The sequence below is a fragment of the Cynocephalus volans genome, chromosome 8, assembly GCF_027409185.1.
Source record: "Cynocephalus volans isolate mCynVol1 chromosome 8, mCynVol1.pri, whole genome shotgun sequence".
Taxonomy (NCBI): Eukaryota; Metazoa; Chordata; class Mammalia; order Dermoptera; family Cynocephalidae; genus Cynocephalus; species Cynocephalus volans.
This window is the reverse complement of record NC_084467.1, coordinates 117,258,923-117,279,558: the sequence shown is the minus strand read 5'-3', so window position 1 is coordinate 117,279,558 and position 20,636 is coordinate 117,258,923. Positions and strand designations below refer to the sequence as shown.

General features: G+C 40.7%; 1 protein-coding gene across 1 annotated transcript; it reads right to left on the bottom strand.

Annotated features, from left to right (window-relative positions):
- Positions 1-1,445: 1,445 nt before the first annotated feature.
- Positions 1,446-20,239, bottom strand: LOC134384486 (olfactory receptor 10J4-like). The gene is made up of 2 exons (XM_063106021.1): positions 19,738-20,239; positions 1,446-2,383 (listed from the first exon to the last, which is right to left on the bottom strand). The coding sequence occupies exons 1-2, from the start codon at positions 20,237-20,239 to the stop codon at positions 1,446-1,448; spliced, it is 1,440 nt and encodes a 479-aa protein (XP_062962091.1).
- Between the last annotated feature and the right edge of the window lie 397 nt (positions 20,240-20,636).

Below are 20,636 nucleotides of genomic sequence, written 5' to 3'. Positions count from 1 at the left end.
GTGTCAGAAATGGAGCAAACAATTGCCTGAAAGAATTAAAATAATAAAAGGAAAAAAGGGAAAAGGGCTGCCTGCTGATGCTAATTGTATTTTAGATTAGCTGCCCACAGCTGTCATCCTTCCTTTTTCTTTCCTTCCTTCCTTCTTTGTTTTAATGATTATTGAGTATCTACTATGTACCAGGTACTGTTCTAAGTGCAACAGAGGCAAAGAGAGCACTCAGAGTGATTGCCCCATAGACATGGACACAGCCTTGTTCAGGTTATATTCCCTAGAAGCAGAGCCTGAGACAAGGTCTTGGGTACAAGTGATTATTAAAGGGAGTACCCTCAGAGAAAGGGGAGTGAGAGAAGCAGGTGTGGACAGGGGAAGAACTAAGCAAGGAGGTAGTCGTAGCTGGAGTCCAAGTTGAGCCTGATTTAATGGAGGGCTCTAGAATTGTACCCTAGAGTTGGTACATCTTGAGGCAAGGCAAGTGGCCTTTGTACCTTCTGTGTCATTCAAGCATTTGTTATGGTCTATGGGGTATGTGTTACCTTAGCTCCCTTTTGGACAATGGCAATTCTCATAGAAAAGGGCAACTATGAGAAGTTAGCATTTCAACATTCACATCGACTGGGGATAGGTGCACCAGCCCAGCAAATAAGGTCTGGGCAGAGCAACAACAGAGTACATTATACTACCCAGGGTGTCTGGGGGAGGGGACGAGTTATAAAAGATGGGGGCTCTTCTTATGCAATTCTCAAATATGGAGGAAGACGTTTTTATGGTTTTTGCTTAAGCTTCCTAACCAGGTTGTAAACTGACGATCAGAGTCTGTGTCTGGCATAGCTGTCTAGAGTTCATATATGTAGTAATAGGCACAAGATAAATAATTAAAGGAAAGGATTTTTTGTTAAAATGCTATAGTATAAACTGTAGCATTAGATGTGTCATGTGTAGAGGCTGACCAGTTAGCTCAGGTGGTTAGAGTGGGGTGTTATAACACCAAGGTCAAGGGTTCAGACCCCTGTACTGGCCAGCCACCAAAAAACACAAGTGTCATGTGTAAACAATGGACAATCTGCCATTTTAGTGCCCTAATTTTCATGCTGAGGCTGGGTTCAGTTTACATAAATTCCTGTGATATGTTATTATATATTCTTCTCACCTTCTCTGCTGGTTTAGAGTACCTTATGCCAAGAGTAACAGGAATAATGTCTAACATTATACTACAGTCCATGGATATGCTTTATCTTATTGGATTACTATCAAACTTGGTAAACCCATCTGTATGCCTTAGCAAATCCATCCATCTCTTCTTTCATTGATATTTTCCTTTCTTGTTTCATTCTGTTCCCCTCATTCTCAGATGCTTCCCAAATGAGGCACCTGGTGCCCTCACACTATCTCTTATATCATTGGCTCTATCACTATGAAACATCACCTAAGAGACTGAGCAGTACCTAGGAGAGAGGCTTTCTGCCCAAAGCTCTGAGCATGGCATCCTTGACCTCCTTGTTCCTCAGGCTGTAAACAACAGGATTTAGCAGGGGGGTGATGACAGTGTATGTCACAGAGATAAGTCTGTCCTGAAGAGAATTTGGCGATTTGGGCTTTAAGTAGATGAAAGATGGACAGCCATAGTGGACAATGACCACTGTGAGATGTGAGGCACAAGTAGCAAAGGCCTTTTTCCTGCCTTCAGCAGATGCAATCTTGAGGATGGTGATGACAATCAGGACATAGGAGATAAAGATCAAGACCATGGGCAGAACAAGGACACAGAGACTGATGAGCAAAGTGATAAGTTCTTTGATGGTATTATCAGCACATGCGAGCTTCATTAAGGGACGGACATCACAGAAGAAGTGGGAGATGACACTGGCATCACAGAAGGGCAGGCTAAACACAGAAGACACCTGAATTATAGCTGTGCTCAGGCCAATGATCCAGGATCCACTTGCCAGATGTACACAAGCCTTTTTGCCTATGATGACTGAATACCGTAGGGGGTTGCAGATGGCCACATAGCGGTCGTACCCCATGGCTGTGAGCAGGAAGCAGTTGTTGACACCAAAAGTGAGATAGAAGAAGAGCTGGGTGGCACAGTCTGGAATGGAGATGGCTTGTTGGGGGCTGAGGAGACCAGACAGCATTCGTGGGATGATGGCCACAGTATAACAGGTCTCAGAAATGGACAGCACGCTCAGAAAGAAGTACATGGGTGTGTGAAGTTGACGACTGAGGTAGATAACTGTCAGGATGATAGCATTGCTGGCAAGGGTCAACATGTACAAGACCAAAAGGACCACAAAAAGGATGAGTCTGTGATGCCACTCAAAATTGGAGAAACCTTCAAAGGTAAACTCCTTCACCGCTGTGAAATTGGGTTTTGGCATTGAGGAGAATCTGTGTCTGAAAGAGATGAAGTGGGAAGGTTGAGCTTTGAGGTTAGAAATAGTAGGCTGGTCCAGGGTCATCAGTAGACATGTGCAGGGACTCAAAAGGGCTGCATCTCTGGGTTTCAGAAGCTCTCAACATTCAGCCACTGGCCAAATGCTGAAAGATCTTTCAAGTTTCTCAGGGACCTGGTACTGGGGGCAGATATAGTGAGGCAGGAGGAGGGAGTAAATACGTACAGGGAGTACAGATTCTCCTCTACTTAAGATGTAGTTAGCTCCCAATAACCCATTACAAATCAAAAATATCATTAAGCAGAAAATGCATTTATTATACCTAACCTACCAAACATCATAACTCAACCTAGTCAACCTTAAGTGTGTAAAACCATCTAACACAAAGCCTATTTCCTAATAAAGTGTTAAATATTTTATGTTATTTATTAAATACTGAACTGACAGTGAAAAACAGAATAGTCATATGGGTTCTCAAAGTACAGTTTCTCCTGAATGCATATCACTTTCACACCACTGTAAAGATGAAAAATTGTAAGAGTTAAACCATTGTGAGATGGAGACTGTCTGTATTGGAACCCGTTAACTAGATTGGCTAGAAGGAAATGCAGGCCAGAGAAGCCACTAGAAAGAGTGTGCACAGCCCTGAAACTCTATCCAAACTCACCCGGTTAAACTGGCAATGGCCTATTATGTGTAAAAAGCCCAGTGTAAAGGGATACACCTAAAGAGTGAATTATTTCAAGCCAGGAACAGATCACTATGTGAAGCACACTCCTGGGAGGTAATAGGCTAGCTCCAACTCTGTTCTGAAGGGCTTCCATTTGGTAAATCGAGGTAGAAAACACTGCCTTCTCTCACAGTCCAAATTCAAGGTGGCTAATGTCTGGAATAAGGCAGTGAGAGAGACACCGTTTTTTTTTCCTTGAGGGGAGTCTGCTGTGTGAACCCAGAACACTGCATAGTGTCCGGGGCCAAAGAGCCCGGTCATACCCTGCCCAGGGTCATGAAGCCCTGCCAATAGCCCTCTGACACTAAAGATACAAATGCTGTGACCTTTCCTCCTTTTTCTCTTCTTACTGCTTGCACAGCCATAGGCATAGATCACTGCTGCTTTGCTTTAGATAGCTGAGAAATGTTCCATTTCCTGGAAAGATTTGCCCTGTGATTTTTTCCAGAAAACTTCTGCATACTTCCTTATCTACTGATTCCCTCCTGCTGTCTACATAAGCTGTGACCTTCTGGCTAATAAACGAGACTTGATCAGAATACTGTCTTGTCTCCATTTCTCGCGTCTCTTGTCCCATCCAATTCCCACTCCCCCATCCAGGGTCTGCGTTGAATATCCCGCGGGTCGGGACAGCATAGTCCAGAGCCAACTCTTTTTTCAGTCTTGTTTCCCTTCTATGGCCCCCAAATATTTCAATTCCTGAGTTACTCTTCTACTGTGTGGAGGGTGGTTTCTTTTATTTTCCTGCCTTTACTCAATAAAGGCTCTGAAACTTTTTATGGGATAGAAATACTAGTAACTATAAGACAACAGTGACAAAAAACACAAAATATTTAAGTTTATAGAAATCTCTGGCTTTAACCCCTGTGTGAATGGAGGAATGCCTGATTTTCTTTGCTCATTCCATTTGTCTCCATTTGCTCATCTATAAAATCATGAGAATAATAATATCTACTCCATAGTGTTGCTATGGAGAGCATATGAATTACTGTATGTAAATTGCCAAGTGCAGTTCTTGATACATAACAGTCAAACAACACATTAAATTTTTGCTTGCCTCCCTTAATCTTTCTTCCCCATCCCCACTCTCCATAACACTGGGTTCTACTTGTATATTAGGGCCACTCAAACACACACACACACAGACACACACACACACACACACACACACTCACACACACACACACACTCTCTCTCTCTCTTTTTCTTTTTCTCTTTTTCATGATCATAGATAGTTATTGTCATTAATTTCTCTAATCAGTATTGATTGCAAAGTCCGATCTTCATTTTCCACACCCACCTCCCTTCCTGCTCTAGATTCTGAAATGTGCAGGGATGGCTTGGGGGTGGTCTGTGATTAAACCCCTCTGTGATCAAACCCCAGCTCCACTTCTTTCATGTGTTACCTTGGAAATGTCTTTCGTCTCTTCGGGCTTCAGTTTCTTCACTTGTCAGTTGCAGAGAGTACTAATATCTACCTCAGAGGACTGATGAGAGGATTCCATGGAAATATGGCTGTATAAGGCAGATAGGCTTTGAGATCTCCACCTGAAATTTTCCAAGGCTAGAGCTCCTGGGTGAAAATAATATTCTTCTAAAATATTACTTTTATATAAAAATATTATTTTTAATATTCTTAGAGAAAATAATATTTTCTGGGTGACTTTCTCAGTATTTATGCTTTTTGATCCCTAATTGTTAGGGCACCACTGTATATTCAGTTTTTCCACTTGACAATATTCCTGGGAGATAAAAGAAACAGAAAAAGTGGTGTCCCATGAGAAAAGGGGCGTAAGGCCATATTCAGTGACAGAACGAGAATGCCTGCTTCACTGAGTTGTGGAATGTCACTTACACCTCAGTGGGCAGAACTGAGGCTCATTCAGAATTCAACAGAGAGAAGCTGGAAACCATGATTTCCAGGACTCCTGTCGTGCTGCGGCAGACACAGCACTCAGAATCTTCCGAAGGAGAGGACGGGAAGAAAAACAGAAATCACAAGGGTCTTTCATTTAATTCGTCTCCTGGATTGGTCACATCTGGGAGTAACAGACATAGAGAAAGTGGCGCCGTGCTCTCCTGTGTCTCTCCATAGCTCTGTCCCTTTAAGTCTGGATTGCAGGCTGTCAGAGAGGACCGTTCTCCTATGCCCCAGGACTCCGGGGCCTGTCTCCCCAAGGCCACAGTGAGTGTCCCCAAGGCAGTAATAGCAAGATTCAAACACCATGATGCCTGGGGATCTCATTAGAAAAGTGGCTCATCAACCCAATCACATAGATAGTACTTAGACAATTAGGGGTTTTCCACAGGAACAAAGCCTTCACATCAGGACATGGCCTTGCCCTGCTTAGTGGGTGAAGAAGGCCTCAAAATCATCTGACAGAGAGGGCCCCAGAACCCAATCACATTTAAGGATGCATCTTCATTAGGCAAGACTCACACCCCAGGGTCTCTCTGCCCTAAGAGCTGAAGGATCCATCTCTGAGGTCCCTTCTAGGGACCTGTGACTCATTTATTTATTGATTCCTTCAACAAATACTCATTGAACTCATGTCTCTCACCTGCCAGTACATGGAATATAGCAGAAACTGGGGATGTAGCATGCCAGTTCTGGTGGCTTTGCACTATCTGTGCATCACTGTGTATTACCTTCTCCTTGAGGAAGAGCAGAAGGAAGGCTTTCAATGGGGTTGTTCCTATAGCCCCCTCTTCCTCTCTCCCAGCATTTAGTCAGTCAGCAGACTCAGCCTTGTTTCCCTTTCATAATGTGAGCTCGACATAGGCCTTCCCAAAGGTTGGAGGATAATCAGGTATCAAGGTTCCCTTGGGATTTTGGCTCTCCAGTAATTCCTCATTCTGGTGCCCAATTTATGACCTTCTCTTAGAGATTCAAAACACAGGAAAGATTCCCTATGTAAGTACCGGGATACTGAGAAGTGAATACTTGAAAGCAAGACGGTTTATTGTGCTGTTTTGACAAGTCCAGGAAACTGGGAGAGACTGGACAAGCATGGAATAGTTGTCAGGCATTCAGTTCAATTCCACATAATCTCTTTCAAGGCCCTCAAACATTTACCCAGGAGAAACTGGAATACTTGAGCTCATAAGCCGTTAAGATCCAGAGTCCCACAGCTGAGAGATAAATATATAGTATATTTATCACTTCTTCAGAATGGCCAATGCAAACCTTATTCAAAATGTTTGAAATCCTTTAGGGAGCAGCTGAAGGAAAGTAGCAGGTCTTATCAAGACCTTGAAATAATCAATTGATCTTGGACCTTATTTGACAATGTCCCTTCTTCACAGTTTCTTTGGTAGCTCTATTTAAATCTGTAGCTTATCGAAATTAGAAATAGAATAGAGTTGAAACCTGTGAGAAAGGAAAGAAAACCCAGATGCTGGAATTATGAACTAAAAATTGGCTGATTTTTTAAAAATGATTTCTATTTATGTTTATTTGGAATAAGATCAGTTTAGGCTGAAAAACGCTGATAAAATCTGGAGCAAATGGAGTTTTCTTTGAAAAGGGACAAAATATATTAATGATTACATCATCTGCATATTTTGGCAGTTTTGTCTTTTCCATTATGATTTTTATATCTCATTTATTTCTCTTATTGCATTTGGTTATGAAATATAAAATTAAATACTAGAAGTTATAGATGCATTTTTCTCTTTTGCCATATTTTAATTTAAATGTTTCTCATGTATCATTCACCATTAAAAGTTATGCTTGCTATAGGTCTCTGGCAGAGATACCCTTTATCAAAATAAAGAAGTTCTCTTCTATTACTGGTTTGTTTGCAAGTTTATCATGAACGGGCTGTTAAATTTTCAGCTGGTTCCATTTCTACATCCATTTATGTAATTATATGCTTTTAATTCTGTAATTGGTTAGGGGTGAAGTACTTAATAGATTTTTCTAGTGTTGGCTCATTCCTATGTTTTTAAAGCAAACCCTATTTGGTCTTTTTATATAGTGTTGCATTCAATTTACTATTTTTTCCTCTGTTCATTATTGGCTGATAATTACCTTTCCTAGTTTGTCTATTTTTGGTACCAAAGGTTTGCAATGAACAACCTGAATAAATGCTGGGGAAATTCACACCTTTCTGTGTTCTGAGACTGATGCTTTTTTTTTTTTTTTTTTTTTTTTTTTTAAGAATAGGTTTCTCAGCACTACCATTTCCATGTATATGTTTTTTTTAAAATTAATTAATTAATTAATTATTATTATTTTTACATTCTAAGTTGTTGCAGAGCAGTTGGGGGGGAGGGGAAGATGGAAAAAGGGAGAGAGAGAGGGTGGGAAGAGGAAGAAGGAGGGAGAGTGAGGTGTGGTTGAGGCCTGTGTCACCCCTCTCATTCCAACAGGGGAGTCCAGGGGCCTTCTAGTGGTGGCTTGTTGGACATCGCTGGGCTGGATGCGGACTCGGGGAGGCATGGCTGACGCCCTCGATGCCCCCTCATCTCAGCTTGGGAGCCCAGGGTGTTTCTGGTGATGGCCCAGTGGTCATTGCTGGGCTGGATGCTGACATTGGGGGTGTAGCTTAGGCACTCGGCCCCCTAATACTCTGGCTCAGAAGGCTGAGGTGCTTCCAGTGGTGTCCTGGTGGTTGTAGCTGGGCTGGATGCTGATGTTGGAGGGGTGTTGCTGAGGACCTCAGTGCCTGCCTGACCTGCCTTGGGAGCCAGGGTGTTTTCGGTCTTTCTAGGTTTTATAGGTGTTCGTTGGTGGTCTTAGACCTTTACTGGTCAATACCAGAACTTTATCTCTGTTTTTTTTTTTTTTTTTTTTTACTTTCAGTTCTGTGTTTGATCATTCACTATTCTCACCACTTAAACTCTGAACTGGAACTAATTCGTTGTCTTTTGATTATTTCTAAAATGGGGGAACTTCCTGTGGGGACCAGCACTGGAGCCCTGTCGTTGAGCTAAATTGCTGCTTTGCTGCTGATTCTCTGGGAAAGGCTTTTTGTGCAGCTCAGGGTTTAACTGTTGACCCTGTAAGCACTTCCAAGTCTTGTGAGATATGGTACACCTGGGTTGTATGGAAACTCTGGTCTGGGCCTGAGTCTTCTCAGCAAACTGCATCCCCTGTAGTTCTATATTCCTGACCAGTCTCCCATGAGTGGGCCTGCGCTGATTGGAGGGCAGATCAGCTGTCTGTGCTCTACTCCAATGTTCCCCCAGTGGGTCAATCTCCCCTACTGCCTGTACTCCAAACACTTCCCATGGGATGGGCCATGTGCTGGTCCCTTGTGATGTCTCACTGGCCTCTGAGTGGCTCCTTTATTTCAGTTATCTATGGCCCCTCGCTCCTATGTGGCTCCTAAGTGGTATTGCTGACCTGGTGACCACCAAGGCCCTCTTCTCCCCTGCAGTCTCCTTGCAACTTCATACAAAGGGCATAGCAGCTGCTTTTGCCAGCTCTCGCTCTATGTGTTCACCAGGGCCAGCCTTGAAGTGGTTGGGGCCCAAAATGGTCAGAACAGTCCTTTCTTTATCTCATGGTGGTTCCTCCTGCATTCATAAACTCTGTAGGTCTCTCTTCCTCTTCCCCTGAGCTCTAGTGGCCCCAGCTTGGCAGTCATTGCTTTCTAATAGTTGTAAATTGGTTGATTGTCGGAAAAGGTGATGCTGGATACTGTCTATTCTGTCATCTTGATCGGAAGTCAATTCAGGATCCCATTTCCATATTTTAGGATTGTCATTTTAGTAAATTTTCTATTTCTTCCTGGTCTAATTATGGTAATTACAGACCATAAATATATATGCACCCAGCATCGTAGCACCCGTATATATAAAACAACTATTTTTGGATCTAATGGGAGAAATAGATCCCACCACTGTAATAGTTGGGGACTTTAATGCACCACTGCCTGCATTGGATAAATCATCTAGACAAAGAACCAGCAGAGAAATATTGGATTTAAACAGCACCTCAGACCAAATGGACTTGACAGATATATACAGAACGTTTCATCCAACAACAGCAGAATATACATTCTTCTCTTCACATGGATCATTCTCCAGGATAGACCACATGTTAGGTGACAAATCAAGTCTCAACAAATTTAAAAAGATTGAAATCATGTCAAGTATATTTTCAGACCAAAATTGAAACAAATTAGAAATTAACAACAAACAAACTTTGGAAACTATAAAAATTCATGGAAATTAAACAACAAGCTCCTGAAAGACTAGTGGGTTAAATAAGAAATAAATCAAGGAATAAAAATATTCCTTGAAATGAATGAAAATACAAGTAGAACTTACCAAAACCTATGGAATACTCCAAAAACAGTACTAAGATGGAAGTTTATTGCAATAAGTACTTACATCAAAAGAATAGAAAGACTTCAAATAAACAACTTAATAATAAAGAACAAGAAAAGCAAGAACAACCCAATCCCAAAATTAGTAGGTGGAAAGAAGTAGTTAAGATTAGACCAGAACTAAATGAAATAGAGACCAAAAGAATGATACAAAAAATAAACAAAACAAAGAAGTTAGCTTTTTGAGAGGATAAACAAAATAAACAAGCCATTGGCCAGATTAACTAAAAAAAGAAGAGATAAGACCCAAGTAACAAAAATCAGAAATCAAAAAGGAGACATTACAACTGATACCACAGAAATATGAAGAATCATTAGAGACCATTATGAAAAACTATAGGCCAACAAATTTGAAAACCTGTAGGAAATGGATAAATTTCTGGACACATACCAACTACCAAGACCAAACCAAGAAGAAATAGAAAACTGGAACACACCAGTAACAAGCAATGAGACTGAAGTAGTTATCAGCAGTCTCCCAGCAAAGAAAAGTCCAGGACCAGACAGCTTCACCACTGGATTATCAAATATTTAAAGAGTATTTAACACCAGTTCTTCTCAAACTATTCCAAAAAATTGAAACAAAGGCCATTCTCCCCAAATCATTCTATAATGCCAGTGTCACCCTAATACCAAAACCGGACAAAGACACAACAAAAAAGAAACGTTACAGGCCAATATCCTTGATGACCATAGATGCAAAAATCCTCAGCAAGGTATTAGCTAACAGAATACAATAGCACATGAAGAAAATTATACACCATGATCAAGAGGAATTCATCCCAGGGATGCAAGCATGGTCCAACATATACAAATCAACAAATGTGATACATCACATCAAAATCAAGGACAAAAACCATATGATTATCTCAACAGATGCAGAAAAAGCGTTTGAAAAAAGTCAGCATCACTTCATGATAGAGACTCTCAACAATTAGATATAGAAGGAAAAGATCTCAACACAATAAAATCCATATATGACAAACCCACTGCCAATGGGTTTTCTCAATGGGGAAATTCTGAAAGCTCGTCCTTTAAGAGCAGGAACAAGACAAGAATGCCCACTCTCACCACTCCTAATCAACACAGTATTGGAAGTGTTAGCCAGAGCAATCAGGCAAGGGAAAGAAATAAAGAGCATCCAAATTGGAAAAGACAAAGCCAAAATGTCATTGTTCATAGATGACATGATTCTATGTATAGAAAAACCCATAACCTGTACCAGAAAAACTGCTAGAGCTAATAAACAAATTCAGTAAAGTTGTAGGAAGTAAAATTAATACAGAGAAATCAGTAGCATTCTTATACACCAACAATAAACAAGAAGAAAAAGAAATCAAGAAAGCAAGCCCATTTACAATAGCTACAAAAAGAATAAAATACCTAGTAGTAAATTTAACAAGAGAGGTGAAAGATCTCTACAAGGAGAACTACAAAATTCTGCTGAACAAAATTAAAGAGGACACTAAAATATAGAAAGACATTCCTTGTTCATGGATTGGAAGAATTAGCATGGTAAACATATCCATACTACCCAAAGCTATCTACAGATTCAGTGCAATTCCCATCAAAATGCCAATGACATTCTTCACAGAAATAGAAATAACAATCTCAACATTCACATGGAATTACAAAAGACCACAAATAGCCAAAGCAATTGTGAGCAAAATCAATAAATAAATAGAGACTGGAGGTCAAGATGGCGGAAGAGGAGAGCTGCCTGCCGCTTTTCCGCCAGGAGTAGAGGCAGCCTGAGGCCCGTGCCAGATGCAGCTGTAGCAGAATCGGCGCAAAGGAACGGCTTTGAAAGGGTGTCTTTACCCTACTGAGAACTGGGAATCTTCCCCCAACCCGTTCACATGACCTGCCGGTGCGCCGCAGTCCGTGTCGCAGCCGCAGCCACAGAGGTGGAAACATGGAGGCCTGAGCTGGCGTGTGTCACCCCGGGGTGCAGCGGTGACCACGGCTTCTGACCCCCGCCCCCACCCGCCCGTCCCTGGAGCTGGAAGCGAATCAACCCACGGCCGAGACAGGGAGACGTCCAGCGGGAGAGGCAGACGTTCCACGGAGACCACACGCCCTGCATGGCCACCACCGTGTGGTCCAACAGGTAGGCTTCGCTGCCGCCACCCGGCTTCATTCCAAGCCCAGCCCAGTGCACACAGAGCGGGGAGACGTACAGCAGGGGAGGCGGGAACTCTACAGAGTCCACGCTGCTCCCGCACAATCCAGCAGCAGGTAGGCTTCACCACCCCCACCGGGCTCCATCTAAAGCCCGGCCTAGTGTGCACAGAGCAGGGAGACATCCTGCAGGGGAAGGGGAAGCTCTGCAGAGACCACACGCACTGCGGTGCCTCAGCGCATCCCAGCAGCCCAGACCAGAGCGCAAGGAACAGGGAGTCACTGAGGTAGTGATACCAAATTGGCAACCACAGCAACATCTTAGTCAGTCAATAGTGTAAAACCTGTGGACTGTGAAACCCCCTGCCACAATGAATAAACATCAAAGAAAACATACCAGAAATACGAAAAATCTAGAAAGTACAACACCAAAACATAATAAATCTCAAGCTCTAGATCCTATAGAGCAAGAAGCCCTTGAAATGACTGACAAGGAATTTTGACTGATAATTCTAAGGAAACCGAATGAGATACAAGAAAACTCAGCTAGACATCATGATGAAATGAGGAAAAGTATACAGGAACTGAAAGAGGAAATGTACAAGGAAATCAATGTCCTGAAAAAAAATGTAGCAGAACTTGCTGAACTGAAGAAGTTATTCAGCGAAATAAAAAACACAACGGAGAGCTTAACCAACAGGCTTGGGGAAGTTGAAGAGAGAACCTCTGAACTTGAAGATGGGCTGTTTGAAATAACACAAGCAGACAAAAAAAAGAAAAAAGAATAAAAGGCATTGAAGAAAATCTGAGAGAGATATCAGATAACCTTAAGGGCTCAAATATCTGAGTCATGGGTATTCCAGAAGGGGAAGAAAATGGAGATTCCATTGAAAACATATTCAGCAAAATAGTGGCAGAAAACTTCACCGGTATAGGAAAAATCACAGATCTTCAGATCCAGGAAGCTCAACGATCTCCAAATGTATTCAACCCAATAAGGTCTTCTCCAAGACATGTTATAGTCAAATTGGCAAAACTCAAAGACAAAGAGAGAATCTTAAAAGCTGCAAGAGAGAAGCATCAAATCACCTATAAGGGAGCCCCAATCAGGCTAACATCAGACTTTTCATCACAAACCCTAAAAGCCAGAAAGGAATGGGATGATATATTCAAAATACTAAAAGACAAACATTGCCAGCCAAGAATACTCTACCCTGCAAGGCTATCCTTCCGAAATGAAGGGCAAATACTATATTTCTCAGATAAACAAAAACTGCGGGGGTTCACCAACACACGATCACCCTTATAAGAAATCCTCAAAGGAGTACTGGTTTTTGTTCCTGAAAAATAACTACCACTACCATAAAAACCCAAGAAAAATCTAAAGCCACTAGTATAATAAAAATGGCATTCATGAAGAGAAAACAAACAAACAAAAAGGCTATCTACAACCTAAGGAACCAACAAACACAGAAACCAAACAGTAAATCAGAAAGCAAGGAACAAAAGACACCTAAGACAACCAAACAACAATCAAAAAAATTCTAGGAATAAATCAACACTATTCAATAACAACTCTTAATGTAAAAGGCTTAAATTCCCCAATCAAAAGACACAGATTGGCTGACTGGATTAAAAAGGAGCACCCAACTATATGCTGCCTTCAAGAGACCCACCTCACCCACAAAGACTCACATAGAATAAGAGTGAAAGTATGGAAAAAGATTTACCATGCAAACAGAAAAGAAGAACGAACTGGAGTAGCTATTCTTATATCTGACAAAGTAGACTTTAAACTAAAAACCATAAAAAGAGACAACGAGGGACACTACATAATGATAAAAGGACTGATCCATCAAGAAGACATAACAATCATAAATATGTACGCACCCAATGTTGGAGCAGCCAGATTTATAAAACAAACACTATTAGACCTAAGGAAGGAAATAGACACTAATACCATAGAAGCAGGGGACCTGAACACCCCACTGTCAATATTGGACAGATCATCTAGGCAAAGAATGAGCAGAGAAACACAAGATCTAAACAAGACTCTAGACCAATTGGACTTGGCAGATATCTACAGAACATTCCACCCAAAAACCTCAGAATATTCATTCTTCTCATCAGCACATGGATCATTCTCCAGGATAGATCACATATTAGGTCATAAATCAAGTCTTAACAAATTCAAAAAAATTTGAATTATCCCATGTATTTTCTCAGACCACAATGGATTAAAACTAGAAATCAATGACAAACGAAATTCTGGAAACTATACAAACACATGGAAATTAAACAGCATTCTACTTAATGACAAATGGGTCCAAGAAGAAATCAAGCAGGAAATCAAAAAATTTATTGAAACTAATGAAAATAATGATACATCATAACAAAAACTGTGGGATACTGCAAAAGCAGTATTAAGGGGGAAATTTATTGCATTAAATGCTCACCTCAGAAGAATGGAAAGATGGCAAGTGAACAACCTAACACTTCACCTTAAAGAACTAGAAAAACAAGAACAATCCAAACCTAAAGTTAGCAGACGGAAAGAAATCATTAAGATCAGAGCAGAACTGAATGAAATTGAAACCCAAAAAACAGTACAAAAGATCAATGAATCAAAAAGTTGGCTTTTTGAAAAGATAAATAAAATTGACAAACCATTAGCATGGCTTAAAAAAAAAAAGAGAGAAGATTCAAATAAAAAAAATTAGAAATGAAAAAGGCGATATTACAACTGATTAATCTGAAATACAAGGAATCATTCAAGACTACTATAAACAACTATATTCCAACAAGTTTGAAAATCTGGAGGAAATGGATAAATTTCTGGACACACAAAAGCTCCCAAAAGTGAGCCATGAAGATATAGAAAATCTGAACAGATCAATAACAATAAAGGAGATTGAAGCTGTTATCAGAAAGCTCCCAACAAAGAAAAGCCCAGGACCAGATGGATTCACAGCAGAATTTTACCAAACATTCAAAGAGGAATTGACACCGATTCTTTACAAACTATTCCAAAAGATTGAAACAGACGCACATCTCCCAAACTCATTCTATGAAGCAAACTTCATCCTGATACCAAAACCAGGTAAAGATATAACAAAAAAAGAAAACTACAGGCCGATAACCTTGACGAATATAGATGCAAAAATCCTCACTAAAATATTAGCAAACAGAATACAGCAACACATATGTAAAATTATTTACCACGATCAAGTGGGATTCATCCCAGGGATGCAAGGTTGGTTCAACATATGCAAATCAATAAATGTGATACACCATATCAATAAACTCAAACACAAGGACCATATGATCATCTCTATAGATGCTGAAAAAGCATTTGATAAAATTCAACACTCATTCATGACAAAGACCCTCTATAAGCTAGGTATAGACGGAAAGTATCTCAACATAATTAAAGCCATATATGATAAACCTACCGCCAATATCATCCCGAATGGGGAAAAGGTGAAAGCTTTTCCTTTAAGAACAGGAACTGGACAAGGATGCCCACTCTCACCACTCCTATTCAACATAGTGTTGGAAGTACTAGCCAGAGCAATCAGAGAAGAGAAGGAAATAAAGGGCATCCAGATTGGAAAAGATGAAGTCAAACTGTCCCTGTTTGCAGATGACATGATCCTATATATCAAACAGCCTAAAGCCTCTACAAAAAAACTCTTGGAGGTGATAAATGACTTCAGCACTGTAGCAGGATAAAAAATCAACACACAAAAATCAGTAGCATTTCTTTTCTCCAATAGTGAACATGCAGAAAGAGAAATCAAGACAGCCTGCCCATTTACAATAGCCACCAAAAAAATAAAATACTTAGGAATTGAGTTAACCAAGGAGGTGAAAAATCTCTATAATGAGAACTACAAACCACTGCTGAGAGAAATTAGAGAGGATACAAGAAGATGGAAAGATATCCCATGCTCTTGGATTGGAAGAATCAACATAGTGAAAATGTCCATACTACCCAAAGTTATAGGCAAATTCAATGCAATCCCCATCAAAATTCCAAACACATTTTTCTCAGAAATGGAAAGAACTATCCAGACATTTATATGGAATAACAAAAGACCATGCATAGCCAAAGCAATGCTGAGCAAAAAAAATAAAGCTGGAGGCATAACACTACCTGACTTTAAACTATACTACTAAGCTATAATAACCAAAACAGTATGGTACTGGCATAAAAACAGACACACAGATCAATGGAATAGAATAAAGAATGCAGAAATCAACCCACTCACCTACAGCTATCTGTTCTTTGACAAAGGCACCAAGCCTATACATTGGGAACAGACTGCCTCTTTAGCAAATGGTGCTGGGATAACTGGATATCAATATGCAGGTGAATGAAACTAGACCCATACGTTTCACCATACACTAAAGTCAACTCAAAATGGATTAAAGAATAAATATAAACCCTGAAACAATAAAACTTCTTAGAGAAATCATAGGAGAGACACTTCAGTAAAAAGACTGGACAGAGACTTCATGAATACGACCCCAAAAGCACGGGCAACCAAAGGAAAAACAAACAAATGGGATTATATCAAACTAAAGAGCTTCTGCACAGCAAAAGAAACAATTAACAGAGTTAAAAGACAACCAACAGAGTGGGAGAAAATATTTGCAAAATATACATCTGACAAAGGATTAATATCCAGAATATACAAGGAACTCAAACTACTTTACAAGAAAAAAACAAGACACCCAATTAAAAAATGGGCAAAAGAGCTAAGCAGGCATTTCTCTAAGGAAGATATACAAATGGCCAACAGACATATGAAAAAATGCTCAACATCACTCAGCATCCGGGAAATGCAAATCAAAACTACCCTGAGATACCATCTGACCCCAGTGAGGATGGCCAAAATCCAAAAGACTCTGAATGACAAATGCTGGCTAGGTGGCGGAGAAAAAGGAACTCTCATACATTGTTGGTGGGCCTGCAAAATGGTGCAGCTTCTATGGAAAATGGTATGGAGGTTTCTCAAACAATTGCAGATAGATCTGCCATATGACCCAGCTATCCCACTGTTGGGAATATACCCAGAGGAATGGAAATCATCAAGTTGAAGGTATACCTGTTCCCCAATGTTCATCGCAGCACTCTTTACAATAGCCAAGAGTTGGAACCAGCCCAAATGTCCATCATCGGATGAGTGGATATGGAAAATGTGGTATATCCATACAATGGAATACTACACAGCTATAAAAACGAATGAAATACTGCCATTTGCAAGAACATGGATGGACCTTGAGAGAATTATATTAAGTGAAATGAGTCAGGCACAGAAAGAGAAATACCACATGTTCTCACTTATTTGTGGGAGCTAAAAATAAATAAATAAATTCTCACACACACACACACACACACACACACAAACTGGGGTGCAGGGGAAGAAGATATAACAACCACAATTACTTGAAGTTGATACAAGAAGCAAACAGAAAGGACATTGTTGGGAGGGAGAGGGGAGAGCGAGGAGGGAGGGAGGTTTTGGTAATGGGCCACAATAATCAACCACATTGTATATCGACAAATTAAAATTAAGAAAAAAATGAAAAATTAATAAATAAATATATTAAATCATAGCCATTACACTACCTGTCTTCAAATTATACTACAAAGCTGTAGTAACCAAAACTGCATGGTACAGTTATAAAAATAGACACATGGACCAATGGAACATAATAGAGGACCCAGGATCAAACGTACTCATGGCCAGGTACGTATCGCCAACTGATCTTTGACAAAGGTGCCAAGAACATACATTTGAGAAAAGACAGCCTCTTCAATAAATGGTTCTGGGAAAACTGGATATCCGTGTGTAGAAGAAAGAAACTAGACTCATACCTCTCTCCATATACCAAAATCAACTCAAAATGGATGAAAGACTAGTGTAAAACCTGAAACTATAAAGCACCCAGAACAAAATGTAGGGGAAACACTCAGGATGCAGGACTGGCAAAGACACTATGAGTAAGACCCCAAAAGCACAAGCGACAATAGAAAAAATAAAGGGGATTATATCAAACTGAAATGCTTGTGCATGGCAAGGAAACAACAGGGTGAAGAAACCTACTTATTGGGAGAAAATGCTTGCAAACCATACATCTGATAAAATATTAATTTCCACAATATACAAGGAACTCAACTTCACAGTATAAAAACAAATAATCCACTTTGAAAATGGGCAAAGGAACTAAATAAATAAATTTATATTTCAATAAATGTGCCCAAAGGGGATGTCAGAAAGGGAATAAACAATTGCCTGAAAGTATTAAAATAATAAAAGGAAAAAGGGAAAAGGGCTGCCTGCTGATGCTAATTGTATTTTAGATTAGCTGCCCACAGCTGTCATCCTTCCTTTTTCTTTCCTTCCTTCCTTCTTTGTTTTAATGATTATTTTGTATCTACTATGTACCAGGTACTGTTCTAAGTGCAACAGAGGCAAAGAGAGCACTCAGTGATTGCCCGATAGACATGGACACAGCCTTGTTCAGGTTATATTCCCTAGAAGCAGAGCCTGAGACAAGGTCTTGGGTACAAGTGATTATTAAAGGGAGTACCCTCAGAGAAAGGGGAGTGAGAGAAGCAGGTGTGGACAGGGGAAGGACTAAGCAAGGAGGTAGTCGTAGCTGGAGTCCAAGTTGAGCCTGATTTAATGGAGGGCTCTAGAATTGTACCCTAGAGTTGGTACATCTTGAGGCAAGGCAAGTGGCCTTTGTACCTTCTGTGTCATTCAAGCATTTGTTATGGTCTATGGGGTATGTGTTACCTTAGCTCCCTTTTGGACAATGGCAATTCTCATAGAAAAGGGCAACTATGAGAAGTTAGCATTTCAACATTCACATCGACTGGGGATAGGTGCACCAGCCCAGCAAATAAGGTCTGGGCAGAGCAACAACAGAGTACATTATACTACCCAGGGTGTCTGGGGGAGGGGACGAGGTATAAAAGATGGGGGCTCTTTTTATGCAATTCTCAAATATGGAGGAAGACATTTTTATGGTTTTTGCTTAAGCTTCCTAACCAGCTTGTAAACTGACGATCAGAGTCTGTGTCTGGCGTAGCTGTCTAGAGTTCATATATGTAGTAATAGGCGCAAGATAAATAATTAAAGGAAAGGATTTTTTGTTAAAATGCTATAGTATAAACTGTAGCATTAGAAGTGTCATGTGTAGAGGCTGACCAGTTAGCTCAGGTGGTTAGAGTGGGGTGTTATAACACCAAGGTCAAGGGTTCAGACCCCTGTACTGGCCAGCCACCAAAAAACACAAGTGTCATGTGTAAACAATGGACAATCTGCCATTTTAGTGCCCTAATTTTCATGCTGAGGCTGGGTTCAGTTTACATAAATTCCTGTGATATGTTATTATATATTCTTCTCACCTTCTCTGCTGGTTTAGAGTACCTTATGCCAAGAGTAACAGGAATAATGTCTAACATTATACTACAGTCCATGGATATGCTTTATCTTATTGGATTACTATCAAACTTGGTAAACCCATCTGTATGCCTTAGCAAATCCATCCATCTCTTCTTTTATTGATATTTTCCTTTCTTGTTTCACTCTGTTCCCCTCATTCTCAGATGCTTCCCAAATGAGGCACCTGGTGCCCTCACACTATCTCTTATATCATTGGCTCTATCACTATGAAACATCACCTAAGAGACTGAGCAGTACCTAGGAGAGAGGCTTTCTGCCCAAAGCTCTGAGCATGGCATCCTTGACCTCCTTGTTCCTCAGGCTGTAAACAACAGGATTCAGCAGGGGGGTGATGACAGTGTATGTCACAGAGATAAGTCTGTCCTGAAGAGAATTTTGGGATTTGGGCTTTAAGTAGATGAAAGATGTACAGCCATAGTGGACAATGACCACTGTGAGATGTGAGGCACAAGTAGCAAAGGCCTTTTTCCTGCCTTCAGCAGATGCAATCTTAAGGATGGTGGTGACAATCAGGACATAGGAGATAAAGATCAAGACCATGGGCAGAACAAGGACACAGAGACTGATGAGCAAAGTGATAAGTTCTTTGATGGTAATGTCAGCACATGCGAGCTTCATTAAGGGACGGATATCACAGAAGAAGTGGGAGATGACACTGGCATCACAGAAGGGCAGGCTAAACACAGAAGACACCTGAATTATAGCTGTGCTCAGGCCAATGATCCAGGATCCACTCGCCAGATGTACACAAGCCTTTTTGCCTATGATGACTGAATACCGTAGGGGGTTGCAGATGGCCACATAGCGGTCGTACCCCATGGCTGTGAGCAGGAAGCAGTTGTTGACACCAAAAGTGAGATAGAAGAAGAGCTGGGTGGCACAGTCTGGAATGGAGATGGCTTGTTGGGGGCTGAGGAGACCAGACAGCATTCGTGGGATGATGGCCACAGTATAACAGGTCTCAGAAATGGACAGCACGCTCAGAAAGAAGTACATGGGTGTGTGAAGTTGACGACTGAGGTAGATAACTGTCAGGATGATAGCATTGCTGGCAAGGGTCAACATGTACAAGACCAAAAGGACCACAAAAAGGATGAATCTGTGATGCCACTCAAAAATGGAGAAACCTTCAAAGGTAAACTCCTTCACCGCTGTGAAATTGGGTTTTGGCATTGAGGAGAATCTGTGTCTGAAAGAGATGAAGTGGGAAGGTTGAGCTTTGAGGTTAGAAATAGTAGGCTGGTCCAGGGTCATCAGTAGACATGTGCAGGGACTCAAAAGGGCTGCATCTCTGGGTTTCAGAAGCTCTCAACATTCAGCCACTGGCCAAATGCTGAAAGATCTTTCAAGTTTCTCAGGGACCTGGTACTGGGGGCAGATATAGTGAGGCAGGAGGAGGGAGTAAATACGTACAGGGAGTACAGATTCTCCTCTACTTAAGATGTAGTTAGCTCCCAATAACCCATTACAAATCAAAAATATCATTAAGCAGAAAATGCATTTAATATACCTAACCTACCAAACATCATAACTTAACCTAGTCAACCTTAAGTGTGTAAAACCATCTAAC